The sequence below is a fragment of the Pagrus pagrus genome (genome assembly GCF_965226575.1).
Source record: "Pagrus pagrus genome assembly, chromosome: 23".
Lineage (NCBI taxonomy): Eukaryota > Metazoa > Chordata > Actinopteri > Spariformes > Sparidae > Pagrus > Pagrus pagrus.
The window spans coordinates 10,737,570-10,751,117 of record NC_140205.1 but is presented as its reverse complement, the minus strand read 5'-3'; the positions used below and the strand labels follow the sequence as shown (position 1 = coordinate 10,751,117).

Sequence of the window (13,548 nt, the reverse complement as noted above, 5' to 3'; positions counted from 1 at the left end):
TCATGCGTCAACAACTTCGTCTCTGTCCTGACTAACAAACCCTCTGTGTCATGAATACACTTTTTAAAAAGCTGCAGTTGTGAATCTGCACATATTTAATTAAACACTTTTATTACACTCGTGGCTTTAAGGAGCACAAGTTGCTCGGTGAACTCGATGGCTCTGCTCGGCGGAGGCAAAGTGCCATTTGAAGCTGTTTTAATATGTAAAATACTTCCTTCACTCTCCCTCTGAAATCGCTTTCAACAACTGCTGCGAAACCACAGGAAGAGGCGTAATCACAGGAGAGTTCTCTTCACCCGCAGCGCTGTAAACACCACATACAAATGTGCAGTGAAACCACGTCTGCGCACACACAATCATACACTCATCGACACGTGGTGTGAGTCCACATGAAGGCGCACATTTACCAAAACGGTGCTGATAGTAGGGCGACATACAGTTATAGCCGGTGCTGTCAACTGCTCCAAACACAACCAGCTTTGTATTAGAGTCTCTCAATCGGACCACACACACACATTCACACAAACACACTTATGCATGCAACTGCACGTAACATAACAACATGTGTCCGTCGCCTGCACAGAAATACGCACATGCAAACATGGTGGCACATACAGTAAACATATGCAAACGTAAACACACTCTTGCATACTTGTTGACATCACTTTGAACTTTCTAAACTTCGCAAAACCTCAAAAATACCCTCATGCATGGACCATAATCACACTCATATATGCTATAAATAAACACACACACATGCACACAAATGTACAAACATAGATTAGCCTGAATACTGCTGGCAACTAGCTGTTAAAATTAAAACACACACATATAAACACACAGTCTCATAAACTTCAGTAAAGTCTCCAAACTAAAGATTTTTACCCTCCTCATTAGCATGCTGCTGATATTCAGGGAGCCACATTAAGGTAATATTAATATTACATTTGGAGTCCTGTATAAATATTTGATTAGAAATGCTCCAGGGCCTCATGTATGTTTACTGCACATAGTTCACCCAACATTAACATCAAGGATTTCCTTTTAACCGTTCGGAATTCAGTATTTCCTTTGAAAATACAGGAAATATTGGTTTGGTCTACCAAGCCCAGATCAACTATAAAACAAGAAATAAAAAACATGATCAAAAGCATAATAGCGGAAGAAAAACTTACAGTACAAGTAAAACATTTTGGGGGGAATAAAGAAAGAAAAACTCATGTTGTTGTTTGTGGAATGACTGAAGAAAATCCCTCAGCAGAGAAGCTAATTTGTAAGGTACATAAAGAGGAAAGGCGGCTAAGACAGGCGTGTGTGTGTGTGTGTGTGTGTGTGTGTGTGTGTGTGTGTGTGTGTGTGTGTGTGTGTGTGTGCGTGCGCAAACTTCCACGGAGTGGGTTACTGGAAACTAGCTGTAAAAAAAAAAAATACTATGATAGAACAGCAGGCAGAATGAAATGTCTTTTTTAATAGCCTCTGTCCTTATGAAAATAAATCATATTCACAGCATATATCCATATTTCAGAACTAACCATACAATTCAAGGCAAAGTGTTTGGATAATAGTAATAGTGTAAGCATGTGACAGAGAGCTGGAGTTGATCTTGGCAGTGTCTTTGTTTAACATGGAGAACAACACTGTCTCTGAATGAAACACTGACACTCTGGTCTTTAGCCTCATAATATTCATCTTTTGATCTGAACTTTAGATTAGACTGTCGATGAGTCAACAGCACGAGAAGTTAATTATGTCTGAATACTTACAGAATGCATGAAATACAGACGCGCAGCCAAATATAGTAGCATTCAGTTAACCTTAGTCTTCTGTTTGGGGTTTAGGATCTGTTCGTCGTATATACTGTCCGATCAGCTCCAATACGAAAGCTTTAATTTTTTGCGTGGGGTAATTTAGGATTATTAAATTCCCAGTGCTGATTGCTGTTTCAGTGCACTGCTGTCATTTTGGACTATCAAGTTTTATTGTCAAACCTCCTCCGTTTGTTATCCTGTTATTGTTATCCTGCCTCTGTTAGATACCTTTATCACAAGTGCTTGATAACCACATTTGAGGTATCACTGCAAAATCGTTATCGCAATTTATGAGTCCCTGATGCCGTTATCGGTATCCGCCCCAAAAATCAAGTGTTGGGTGGGCTCTAGTGTTATGTCTTTGAAAAATGGCAGTTTTACAGGCTGCAACTAATGATTATTTTCCATTATTGACATATATGTTGACAACTGTATCGTTAATTGTCAGATCAGATAGCTTGTTGTGTTTAAGCACAAAACCGCAATCACATTGCCTCAATGGGCTTGAAATAATGCCAAAGAATAATAATCAATTTTCTAAATTAGTTTTCTGCTGATTGATCAATCAAGTAATCGTTGCAGTTCAAGTGTCAACAGCACTTTTTTTCCAAATAAGCCTACTTGGGATTTCTGTTATTGGAGAATAGAGCTGCAACAATAAATTGGTTATTCAATTCGTTGTCAACGAGACAAATAGGAAGTCAAAATTCTCTGATTCCAGCTTCTTAAACATTTTCTGGTTTCTTTATTCCGCTATGACAGTAAACTTTGGGTTGCGGACGAAATAAAACATTTGAGGATGTCAAATAAACCAAACAACTAACTGATTAATTAAGAAAATAATTGACAGATTAATCAAGAAGGAAAAAAGTCATTAGGTGCATATTTGTGAATAATTTACCTAGCTTAATAATATAACACTTTTTGGTTATTTAGGTATTTAATTGCCTTCATCAAACATGGCAAGCTCAGTTTGCAGCACAGTAAAGGGTTACTGATTTAATACCTGTCAACATGTTGGGTTTTAATAAGGCTAGAAGAAAAGACAAAATATGTAAAGGAGAAAGAAATCTTTGATTTTGAATTCCTTGTCTGCGAAGAAGCGAAGCAACAAAACACAAGTGTTAGTGTAACTCTACAAAGCTTAATATAATAGGATACGAAAGCCTAATTTACAGTGAGCAGCCACTGTAAGCTGTACTGTAGATCTGTCTAGTTTCTGAGCACTCAAACGAAATTGTAAACAAAAAAGTGTTTTCATTTTCCCTCAGAACTGCAAATACCGTTTGTGTGTGTGTATGCAGGTATTTTAATTAGATAACTCTCAGCAGTCATCCTCAGTGTAGTGTTGTCACCCAATAGCTGGCAAAGTCCTTCTTGCATGTGTGTTTGTGTGTGGAAGAGACAGAAAAAACAATGTGCCTGGTCTGTGCTAGCGTGTGTGTGTGTGTGTGCCTGTTGTCACCCATTAGCTGACAAATCCCTGCACCACCTCAATGCTCAGAGTCATACGGGACCTCAAAGGGATCACACACATACACACACAAAGAAACAATGCAATTCCTTTTAAAGCTACAGAAACCCTTGCTGTCAAACATTTGGCAGTGGATGAGGAGTTCCTTAGCCCGAGATCAAAACAACCAGAAAAAAAGGCGAGAAAGAAAAAAAACACAAGAAAGGACAGAAGAAGAAAAAGAAGACTTCTGTCGTCTACCAGACGGCAAGGCAATGCTAACTTTTTCTTTTGGTTTTTTTTTTCTCCCTCTAGAGTTGAATCACAAAACACCAGAACAACAGCGATGAGAAAGCTGACAAGGCGGCAGGGGGAACAGTGGCTCTGGAAGTTGAAACAGAACGAAAGAGCAAAGAAGGAGCTGGCACCGGGGAGACCTTTACAGCGGAGCAGAGCGCACAAAACACTCAGACCACCAGATTTATGCAGGAAACAGACGGGAGAAGTGGTTATTATGTGGTCGATGGCAATGTTTAGGTCAGAGAAATTTCAATACGACTTTGATATGTCTGTTTGAGATGACCAAAATCAGACTTTGGGTTTTGCATGCTGAAATCTCATTACAGAGCCACCTCCTGAGTGTAGATAGGAATATTTAAAGTCAGAAAAGGAGACAAAAAATATAATTTAATCTTCAAACATGGACGATTCTTTATAATGCCATCCTCTACACAGAAAAAGTTTTGATGATATCGGTCCGTTATATAAGGTGGTACACCCAGCAGTCAGTTTGCTTAGCATTAGGACTGGAAATAGGGAGGCACAGCTTGCCTGGCTCTGTCCAAAAAATATACTGTATAGTAGCGGATGGAGCCACTGTGACTTCACCTATTGTTTTGAGGGATTTTGAAGCCTCAAATTTGGAAGTATGGCCGTCACCAACATGGTAAGTGTTCATGTTTGGAAAGGAAAGTGGCATTAGGGAGGATACTGATTGGGTCTGACTGAGAACCCGAGTCAGATCCCATCAGCATGTTAGTGACTTGACCATCACAAGATAGCCACGACCTAAAGCACACCCTGCTTTATTGTCTGTTCTACTCAAAATCGGTTCATAATTCACAAAATGAACATCATGCTGTATTGAAGAAGACGTTAAATGAGCAATTGAGACCATAAACTCTATAGGAAAGCTCACTTATTAACACTTCATATGTTGTTTTTTAAATCGGCACAAAAACAGAAGAGTAAAAACCATAAATTGCGCTTTTACGGGCAGTAATTTGCTAAACTATTTCTTTGCAAGCAGTTACAACTTCCTGGAGTCTCCACTGATTGCCTAACTGGCGACCGTGGGTCAGAACATGTTACTTTGGACCGAGCCAGGCTGGCTGTTCCCACTGTTTACAGTCTTAATGCTAAGCAAAGCTTGCCATCTTCTGGCTCAAGCAAAGTAGCAGTTTAACAGTCTATTTGCAATGTTCATGGCAAATTGTGGGGCCATAACAGGTTGCGAAATCTTGTTTCAACATTTAAAATAGCCTTTGAACTGTAGCAGTGACAGGAAACAAATGTGGAGTGATTTCTCTGTGAGAGCCACAAGGCCACAAAGAAACCCACCAGAAGTCTGAGCAAAAGTTCACGGCTGTCCAAGTTAATGATGGTGATGCATTGCTTTAACAATTCGTCTTGTGTGCTGCGGTAGCTTCAAATTTGAACTTAGTGCTAGTATCGTGACAAGATTAGCAGAGCGCCACAATGGATGGTTCAGGAAATAAACAATAACATTTCCTCTTCAAAGAGGCAGTGATGTGGCGGAGGAAGAGAGCAGAGTGAAAGTCAAGGTGTCTCCTTCAAAGACCGACAGACAGACATGATGAGAATGATTAAAAACAGAGTTTATGACAGAGTGAGGGAGATGAGAGAGTGTCTTGATGCAAGGACAAGAAGTATGACAATGAAGGAGAGCACGATGAGAGAGAGAGAGACAGTGACGGAAGAAGAAAAATAGGCGTGCAGTACTAACCTTGAGGCAAAACTGGGTAGAGCAGGAGACAGCGTTGCATTGTAAAGATAAAAGAAAGGGGAAAAGAGACAGAGAAGGAGAGGGAAAGGTGAGAGGGAAGACAGGAGTTGAGTGCTAGGTTAGCTGGCTTGATCATTATTCAAAGAGGTAAGAGATGAGAGACAGAGGAACTGACAAAGAGACAGCTAGAGAGACATCATTAAGCATAGAGATACAGCGGGCGGCAAACAGAGACAGGCATGACCAAGCAAACAGCTGGGCAGACAGACAGACAGACAGACAGACAGTCATATCGACAGGTTAAATGCAGTATTAAGGGTAATGAGAGGCCCGCTCACCTCACATGACCTCTACAAATATTTAAGAGCGCACACAGACAGAGACAGACAAAACTGCAATCACAAACCGTAGAAAGCGAGCAATTAGCCAATCAAAGTATGAGCTGGGAGCGTGCTCACTATGAATTATTTCTTCTTCAGCGGTTTTGATACTGCAGACGACTTGTTTCGCTTCCCGCTGGGGCCACTTGAGAAGTCCACAGCCCGTGGATTTGTGAGGGAGTCTCAGCCAAAATGCATATGGCATGTAATTATTAAGATATGAAATTTGAAGAAAATCCACTTCCTAAATTGGTTGACCCCAAATGTATTCCACGCAATCGCTCCTCATATGTTCGGCTGAACTGGCAGAGCCCGAAACTCGAGGGTGAGCTTATGCCTGGGAACGCACGCTAATGACGGCGTGCCAGAGACAAATTGTCCATTACAGAACAATATAACACGCAATAAACTTCTCTAATTTCCCATTACTCAGTTTTATACTCTACATCTCTCTGAACCTCCTTCATTTTTCTTTCTGTTTCTTCCTTTTCCAGTCTTTTTTCATTTTAATGCTTCCCTCTACCCACCATGTTGTCTGTTCTTCTTTTCTTTCTCTCTCTCTCGGTCTCCACCCGTTATTTCATTTCTGTCTAGCTGTTTTTCTCCCTCTACCACCACACCTTCCTTTCCCTTTTCCTCTTTCCTTCCCCCTCTCTCCCTCTCTCTCTCTCTGTTTTCCACTCTTCTGTCCAAATCCTTTATTTTGGCCATCAGGGCAGATTTTCAGCTCCATTTCCCCTCAGTGTGAAGTCACTCAGTCTGCTCCAATTACCATCCTAGTTACTGAAATAAATAACCTGGTGCCATTACAGCTGGATTTAAACAAGAGAGGAGAGAGGGAGGGTTGATTTTTACCCTTGTTTAACCCACATCTGATCTTTTCATTAGTAGTGTCCCCGCTGCTCACTCGTAGCCCAGGGTTAGCCTCGGTTCCAAGCTAAGGGTTGGCCACAGGCGCATGTATCCTCCTCTGACGTACCTGTTAGCTCCAGGCTTGTACGTCTTATAATTCACAGCTGATTAGGTAGCCGTGGGATAGAGTAAGTATTAGTGCACTTTATGTTACAGGGTGAGTGCTTGCTGACTCAAAAAAGGCCTGGTTGCTGACATAACAGGGAACATTTATCAATCCCTGGCTTTCCAAAGCAACATGATTCATATTTTTACAGCTGCAAACATCTGTGAGGAGCCAATAAAAGAGCAGTTGGGTTAAAATACTTATTTAGTAACTTTGAGGGACGAGTACCAACTGAGACCAAAAACGCGAGAGCCAAAGTGAAATGTACTGTAGGGATTTTAAATAGTGTGTTTGCCTGTTACATCAAAAACTGCAAGACAACACAAGCTTAGGTGGCTGAATGACACTACATAAGTTGTCGGGGACATGAAACGTCATTATGCCAGACATGGAGACTCATCTACTCACATACTCACTTGACACTCAACAACTTGTAGATTGATCAATTTAGAGTAAAGTACGTAGTCTAAAGCTGACCATTAGCCTTTTACTTCTAGTGATTTAATTAACACACAAAAGTGGTTATCATCTGTCAAGATTTTCTTGCTGAACAAAATGTGTAAGTATCACCAACTTGTGTTTGCCACAGAGCTAATTTTCGGCAATAAACCAAAATCCAATTCAGAAATCCCATAGGCTTTTTGCAGAGGGAAACCAAGGCGATGCTAACGTCCAGGTTGGCTTACAAAAGTACTGATGATCCCTGCAGCACCCTATTGTTTCAAAAAAGACCTTTAAGTGGTAAATCTGCCACGGTTGTCATTGTTAGCCGCATTATGTTTGTGCTTGAAAAGGCGTAGCAACAATAACTAAGGAGGGTGTGGCTTAGCTAGCAGCTCTTTAGTCAGTTTGGCCATTTTTATGACGTTTCACCATGTCAACTCTTAACCACAGCCTTTAGTTGGCCAGGGATAGATTCCCTCATCATACATCTAACAGCTAAATGAAACCACTAAGTGTGGGGATGTAAAAAGTATAATAGTCGTCTACAAACCACTTACTTCACAGTAATGACTGTGCGTGTGCCAGTGTGTAAAAAGAGGAAGTTACATTACCTCATAAAAATCTACTTAATCTTAATTTTACTATAACAAGATACTGTTCTCACAGATATGGTATAAGCCTGGATTTAATGGCTTTCCAGTTTCTTAAAGGCAGCCCGCGAAGTTAAGATATTAAATATCAGTTAAAGAGAAGCCATTACTTTATTGTAATCCACAGGGAGAATGAAACATATCTCGATTGTAAGAGCTTAAGAGCCCAACCATCTTACATTACATGTTATCCACAAAGCTAGTCCTGCTGTAAATCTGCATCTGTGGCTACTGGCAGACTAAATAACACACACATATACATTTAAAAAAAACCACCAGTTTGAAGTCAGCAGGTGCTGAATTATTAATAGGCTAGTATTTCTACTGGCCAGACGGAGACACAGTGAGGAAACACTGAATCTCCCTAAAATCATTAACAACCATTAGTCTTACAGTCAAACTACTGAACGCGCAGACGGAGAGAGAGAGTGGAGTGAAGAGTTGGAGTGGGTAGAGATCATGTCCAAGGAAGAAACTGGAGGAAAAGATTAAAGAGAGAGGGGAGCAGAGAGGGAGCAGACAGAAAGCATACGATAGTTCAGAAATCAAAGGCGTCGAGAGGCGTAGAGACAGACAGACACACCAGTTTTCACAACCACGGACAGCTCTGATCTGTCTAACCCCGAAGACAAACTTTACTCACACTACTCTTACTAAAATATATTCCAGATCCAGCTCTGCAAATTAGGGATTTAACCTTATTATTTAACTGAGTTCATACAGAAATACACATTAACCGACACACAGGGAAAAAAAACAGACAACCAGAATGAAACATGTATTCAGGGAGACAGGTAAACACAGAAGCAGGCAGGCAGGCATGCAGGCTGAGAGATAGTTAGATATAAACATAAAGAAAACACAGATTAAGATTACGACTAGTATATGAGGTAGATAAAGTGGACACAGGCAGATATTAGTGAGAGACAGAGAGGTTAGATACAGGTAGAAAAGCAGTTAGAAACAGACAAACCATTCCTATTAGCATAAAGGAAACACAAAAAAAAACAAAAAACAGATTGAACTGTCCAGACTCCTAATGAAAAAAAAAAAGTGTGTGTTAAAGTCTGCGAGTCAGGCATCCTCGGCTGAAAGTAAAACAAAAGTGAAGCGTGAAAACAGAGCCACTAAATGAAAGAGTTGCATCATTGACAGGAACAGAGGCTCAAAGAGTTTCAGGCTCCACAGCAGAGACTCTGGTGCCAAGCTGTGCCCTCATTTTACAAACTTTTGGGAGCAGTTTTGCTTGTTGTCATACTGCAATATAACAGATGACAAAAACTTCTGCTGATGTGCAGATGTGTGAGAGTACAGCTGGTGCCGTCATCACTGTAGATGTAATGTGCGGACAGTCCAAATAAGCAGTACTAGAGACGTTTGGTGATCGTTCCAGAAATGCTGCAACTCTTTTATGGTGATTATTAGTGAACATACTCAGCTTTGTCCCATGTGGAGAAGGCTTTCAAACCATTTACAATTCTTTCTATTGTCTTTTAATGTGATACACTACGATTTCTAAATAATCTATTGAATCGTGTTTTCTATAAAATTTCAGAGAACAGAGTCCGTTATAACTTTGCAAAGCTTAACTTCACATATCTAAATTGCTTGTTTTTTCTGAATTCAAAGATACTCATCTTAATATTTATTGTCTTAAAATTGATTTAAGAGGATACAAACAGTAAAATTGTGGTATTTTGGCTGTTATATCTAGTTGAGACATTGAGGCATTTTGGGAAACATTGTCTATCAAATTAATTTTTTAAGCAAAAAGAAACCATTTAATCCCACATCTTTTCCACATGGGACCGGTTGCTTTCATAGTGCTTTCACATCCCGTCCCTCCGACAAGCAAAGTGAGTTTTGTCGTGCATCTGACTGACAGGGCCACCAGCCACTCACGTGCCCAGGTAGTCCCACACCATCCCCCCCACTGGCTGCTGAGCAGCAGCAGAGGGAGGGGCCTGATTTCGCGACTGCTGAGAACGCCAAAGATGAGAGGCAGAGGGGTTTCTGGGGTGTGATGGCCGCGCGCACACACAAACGAACGAAAAGGCACTCATACAGATGCCGAATCACATGATGGCGTTCATATTTAAGCATACACACGTGTGAATAAGGTAAAGATGATGGAAGAAATTAAGCCGAAATGGAGAAAGGGGAAGAGAGAAGGGAGAGGGAGGGATGAGAAAAAGGGGAAACTAATGGATTAGTAAAGCAGGGAAGATAACCATAGACTCCAACAGTATGTAGCTTGAAACCGAATAGAAAGTCCGATATAAAATTAAATGACCTATTTAACAGGTTGAAGAAAGTCTTCTTGTTTTCTACTGATTCAGATTAATGGAGGAAAGTGAAAAATGCACTAATGACTACTCGTCTCTCACCTCTCCAGTTCGTGGATCTTTTTCTCCTTGTCGTTCTTCTCATTCTCCATCTCCCTCAGGATCTCCAGGAGTCGTTCCACCTCGGACTGGGCCTTTCCAGCATCCTCTTTGTGCTGGGCCACTTCCTGCTCCAGGCAGGAGATATGTTCGGAGAGTTCAGTGCTGGCCTGGGAATCTGCGGCTGCACTCTGAGCCTGGAAGAGGAATTAATTATTATAAATAAACCGAGCAAAATTAGGTGACCACCATTTGATGGAAGTGATGAGGTCAAATTAAAAACTATATGCCAATAACAACAAGTGTGTTGAGGATGGGTTGGATGGATTTAATAAAAGTGCAACTGTTTTATAGTATAACTGGTCTATAATTGGTCTTTGGTTGATAAAATGACACTCACAGAAGAGTCTTTTAGGGATCAGATACAAGATTTGTATACTTTTGTGTACCAGAGCGTTACATTGGATTCAGCACACCAGGTAGATTTTATAATATGATTGACATAGAGAAGCCTTAACGTAATGAGGCCTCATTAGTTGGGATAAAACATAACGTAATTAAGTGGAGCAACACCAAGCCAGGCTAATACAAACAAAAAGTCCACGAAACATGCCATAAATTTAGTGCTACTGTGTTTCTGTGAAGAGCTACAAGTATAAGTCTGTTTAAAAAATAAAACAGCACTTGTTTTGACATGTTAGTCTTTTGAATTAAGGGAAAAATATTGAGCTCATTAGAACTTTCTCCACTTTTTCAAAACTATTTTTTGCAGAAGGACGTGTTTTTGTAAACTGTGGTGTCTTTTTACAGCAGGAAACACAACAACTTCCTCTCGTGCTGGCATGAAAATGATAAAAATCAGTCTGAACTTTCAGTAAACATGACACAAAGTATTTAGCCATGCTAGTATCTCTGTGTGGCTATATTTCCGCATCATGGTGCTTTAAGCTAAATGCTACCTTCAGCATGCTAACATGCTCACCATGACACTGCTAACTGCCTGTTGTTTAGTGGGTATAATGTCTTCAATGTTTACCAGCTCAGATTTTGCCTTGCAAGGCAGCTGGATTTGCAAACCATCTTGCCAGGCTTCAACCTAAATATTTGTTTATGGCTGAACACACACGCTTGAATCAATCAGCGTCCTGTGACGAACTACTGGCAGCTATGGCCATAGTTTAGGTGTAATGACCAGCAAGAGAGGTATCTAATTGTTTGAAAACAACAATGGTGGCTCCTAAGGAGGTTAGTGTAAATGCTATAGCATCAGTAGTATAAGAACTAGAGAGTTTATTTCATTGAAAGAAGACCAAAGAAAGCTTTTCTCAATGAAAACATGTTTTTTTCTTCTTTCAACTGGCTTCTGTAAGAGTTTGATTTACCAAACTGTCTCCACTGGTAGTGCTTTCCTACTGTTGAAGTTAGCCTGCCGCTTTGCAAACAGTTTCCAGCAGCTAATTTCCAGATGGTTATGTGTAAAAAACTCATCAGGTTTGCTTAGATTAGCACTTTAGCATGCTCACATTTGATTCGAAGCACTAAACACAAAGTATAGCTGACAGGCTGAGAGGAATGTTATTAGTTTTGCAGGTATTTGATTATGAACCAAAGTATTGGAGAATGACGCCATCTTAATTTTCTGTCAAATCTAATGTTCTGTAAATCTAAGTGTTTCTGTGTTACAGATTTGTGCGTTATTCAGCTACAGTATGTTTGTAATAAGTGTGAGCATTGAAGTGTGGCTCACTGATGGTGTCTTCGGTTTGAGCTGGTTCTCCACACACACACAACAGCACATTAATGCTGATTTATGTAAGGATTAGCATGAGCATGAAAAGGTGAGTTAATTAAAAAGCAAATTAAACGAAGTTGCAGTTTCCTTCTTCTTTCTGCTGCTCTGCTCAGTTACACAGACGATGCCGAAAAATGAGAAAGAAACAAACGAAGTAAAACGGACAAAAGAAAAAAAAAAGTTATAACCAGCTTAGAGGTTAGAACAGCTGTGTGTGTTTCCCAGAAGCAAATGTTGCTCTTGGGACAGATTGACTCTGTGCGTGTCTGCGCACACGCCTTGGTCACACAATACATAAACCCTATTAGTTTTGGAAGAGCACAACAGTTTTTACAGTTCTTTATGTGGAGAGGAAATGTTTGGGTGTCTGATGGTATTATAAGAAGATCTGGGTGGAGGGAAAAGAGAGAGAGAGAGAGAGAGAGAGAGAGAGAGAGAGACAGAGAGAAGAAAAGAAAAATAAGAAAGGAAAACATCACAGTCAGTGTCACATGAACAATGTCAATCAGTTCACAACACGCAGACGAGTTTTCAGTCTTTTTTCCATCCATGGTAACAAAAAGAGACTAAGGAATAAACTCTGATGAGAGAAACACCAGAGATCCACTGACACCTTCACACACACACACACACACACACACACATGCATACAGTACACACACAGGCACACACACACACACATACCACATACATGTACATGCTCAGGGTGTGGTGGAGGTGCTGTCTTCTCTACTCTGTAAAAATGACTGTAAGGCTGTCAGCAAGCCGTCACACACACACAATTTTATGGGCTGCCGTATGGAAGAGAATATATGATATGCAAACACACACACACACACACACACACACACACACAGTTAAACAGCCAGTCATCTCTCTTGGAAACCAGTTGAGGGAAAACGAGGAAGGGGAGAAAGAGGCAAGGGGCTCTTTCATGTTTCTGTCTGGACTGTGTTTTTTTTTTTTCACAACTGAGATTCATATAACTGATGTTTTTAATTAGTTGTCCATCCATCATGACAATGAAATTTAAAATAGACCAATTCTTTCAAGTCTTTGTAGTCCACCTGTTCTGGTCCAAATGTAGACTAACAAGGGTGTCAAATTTGGATAATTTAAGTGACCTACATCATGCCATTTTCAAGCTTTCAGGCTGATCCCATTTTCACACTCTTTCAGCCAAAAGCTAAAAGTAAACTAGAGGTTTGATTTCCAAATAAAAGTGATTGATTCTAACCTTCTTGAGTTGGTTCTCTAGTTTGATACACTCCTCTTTCTTCTGCTCCAGATTTATCTCAAGACTCTTCAGCCTGCTATCCTTCTTCAGAGTGGAGGAAGCCAGAGAGGAAGCCTTTTCCTTCAGATCCAACACTGACGTCTGAAACGGAGACAAAGATCAAAAAAGATAAGTGATAAGGAAGGAAGTCAACACTTCAGCTTCTTAGAGCGAGATACTGGGCAGCTCTATTGAAGCAGTTGGGAGTTAAGTGCCTTGTGTATCTACGGGGTGGGAAGCTCTAGAGAGTCCTCATGATACAAGTTGATTCCGATTCAGAGGGCTGCGATGCATCTTGATAAATCAGCAGTTTT

At 40.5% G+C, this 13,548-nt stretch overlaps 1 protein-coding gene across 9 annotated transcripts in view; it reads right to left on the bottom strand.

The window, feature by feature from the left end:
* LOC311252680 (ELKS/Rab6-interacting/CAST family member 1-like) overlaps nt 1–13,548 on the bottom strand; it is a 136,168-nt gene that overhangs the window by 74,704 nt on the left and 47,916 nt on the right. For 4 of the 9 annotated variants that reach the window (XM_084346054.1, XM_084346060.1, XM_084346056.1 and 1 more), the window contains 4 exons: nt 13,196–13,336; nt 10,170–10,363; nt 9,685–9,795; nt 5,291–5,302 (listed from right to left, as the gene is read on the bottom strand). In XM_084346054.1, the coding sequence (XP_084202180.1) occupies nt 5,291–5,302; nt 9,685–9,795; nt 10,170–10,363; nt 13,196–13,336 (458 nt within the window). The remainder of the gene's footprint in view (nt 1–5,290; nt 5,303–9,684; nt 9,796–10,169; nt 10,364–13,195; nt 13,337–13,548) is intronic. The other 5 variants (XM_084346058.1, XM_084346059.1, XM_084346061.1 and 2 more) reach the window with 2 other exon arrangements.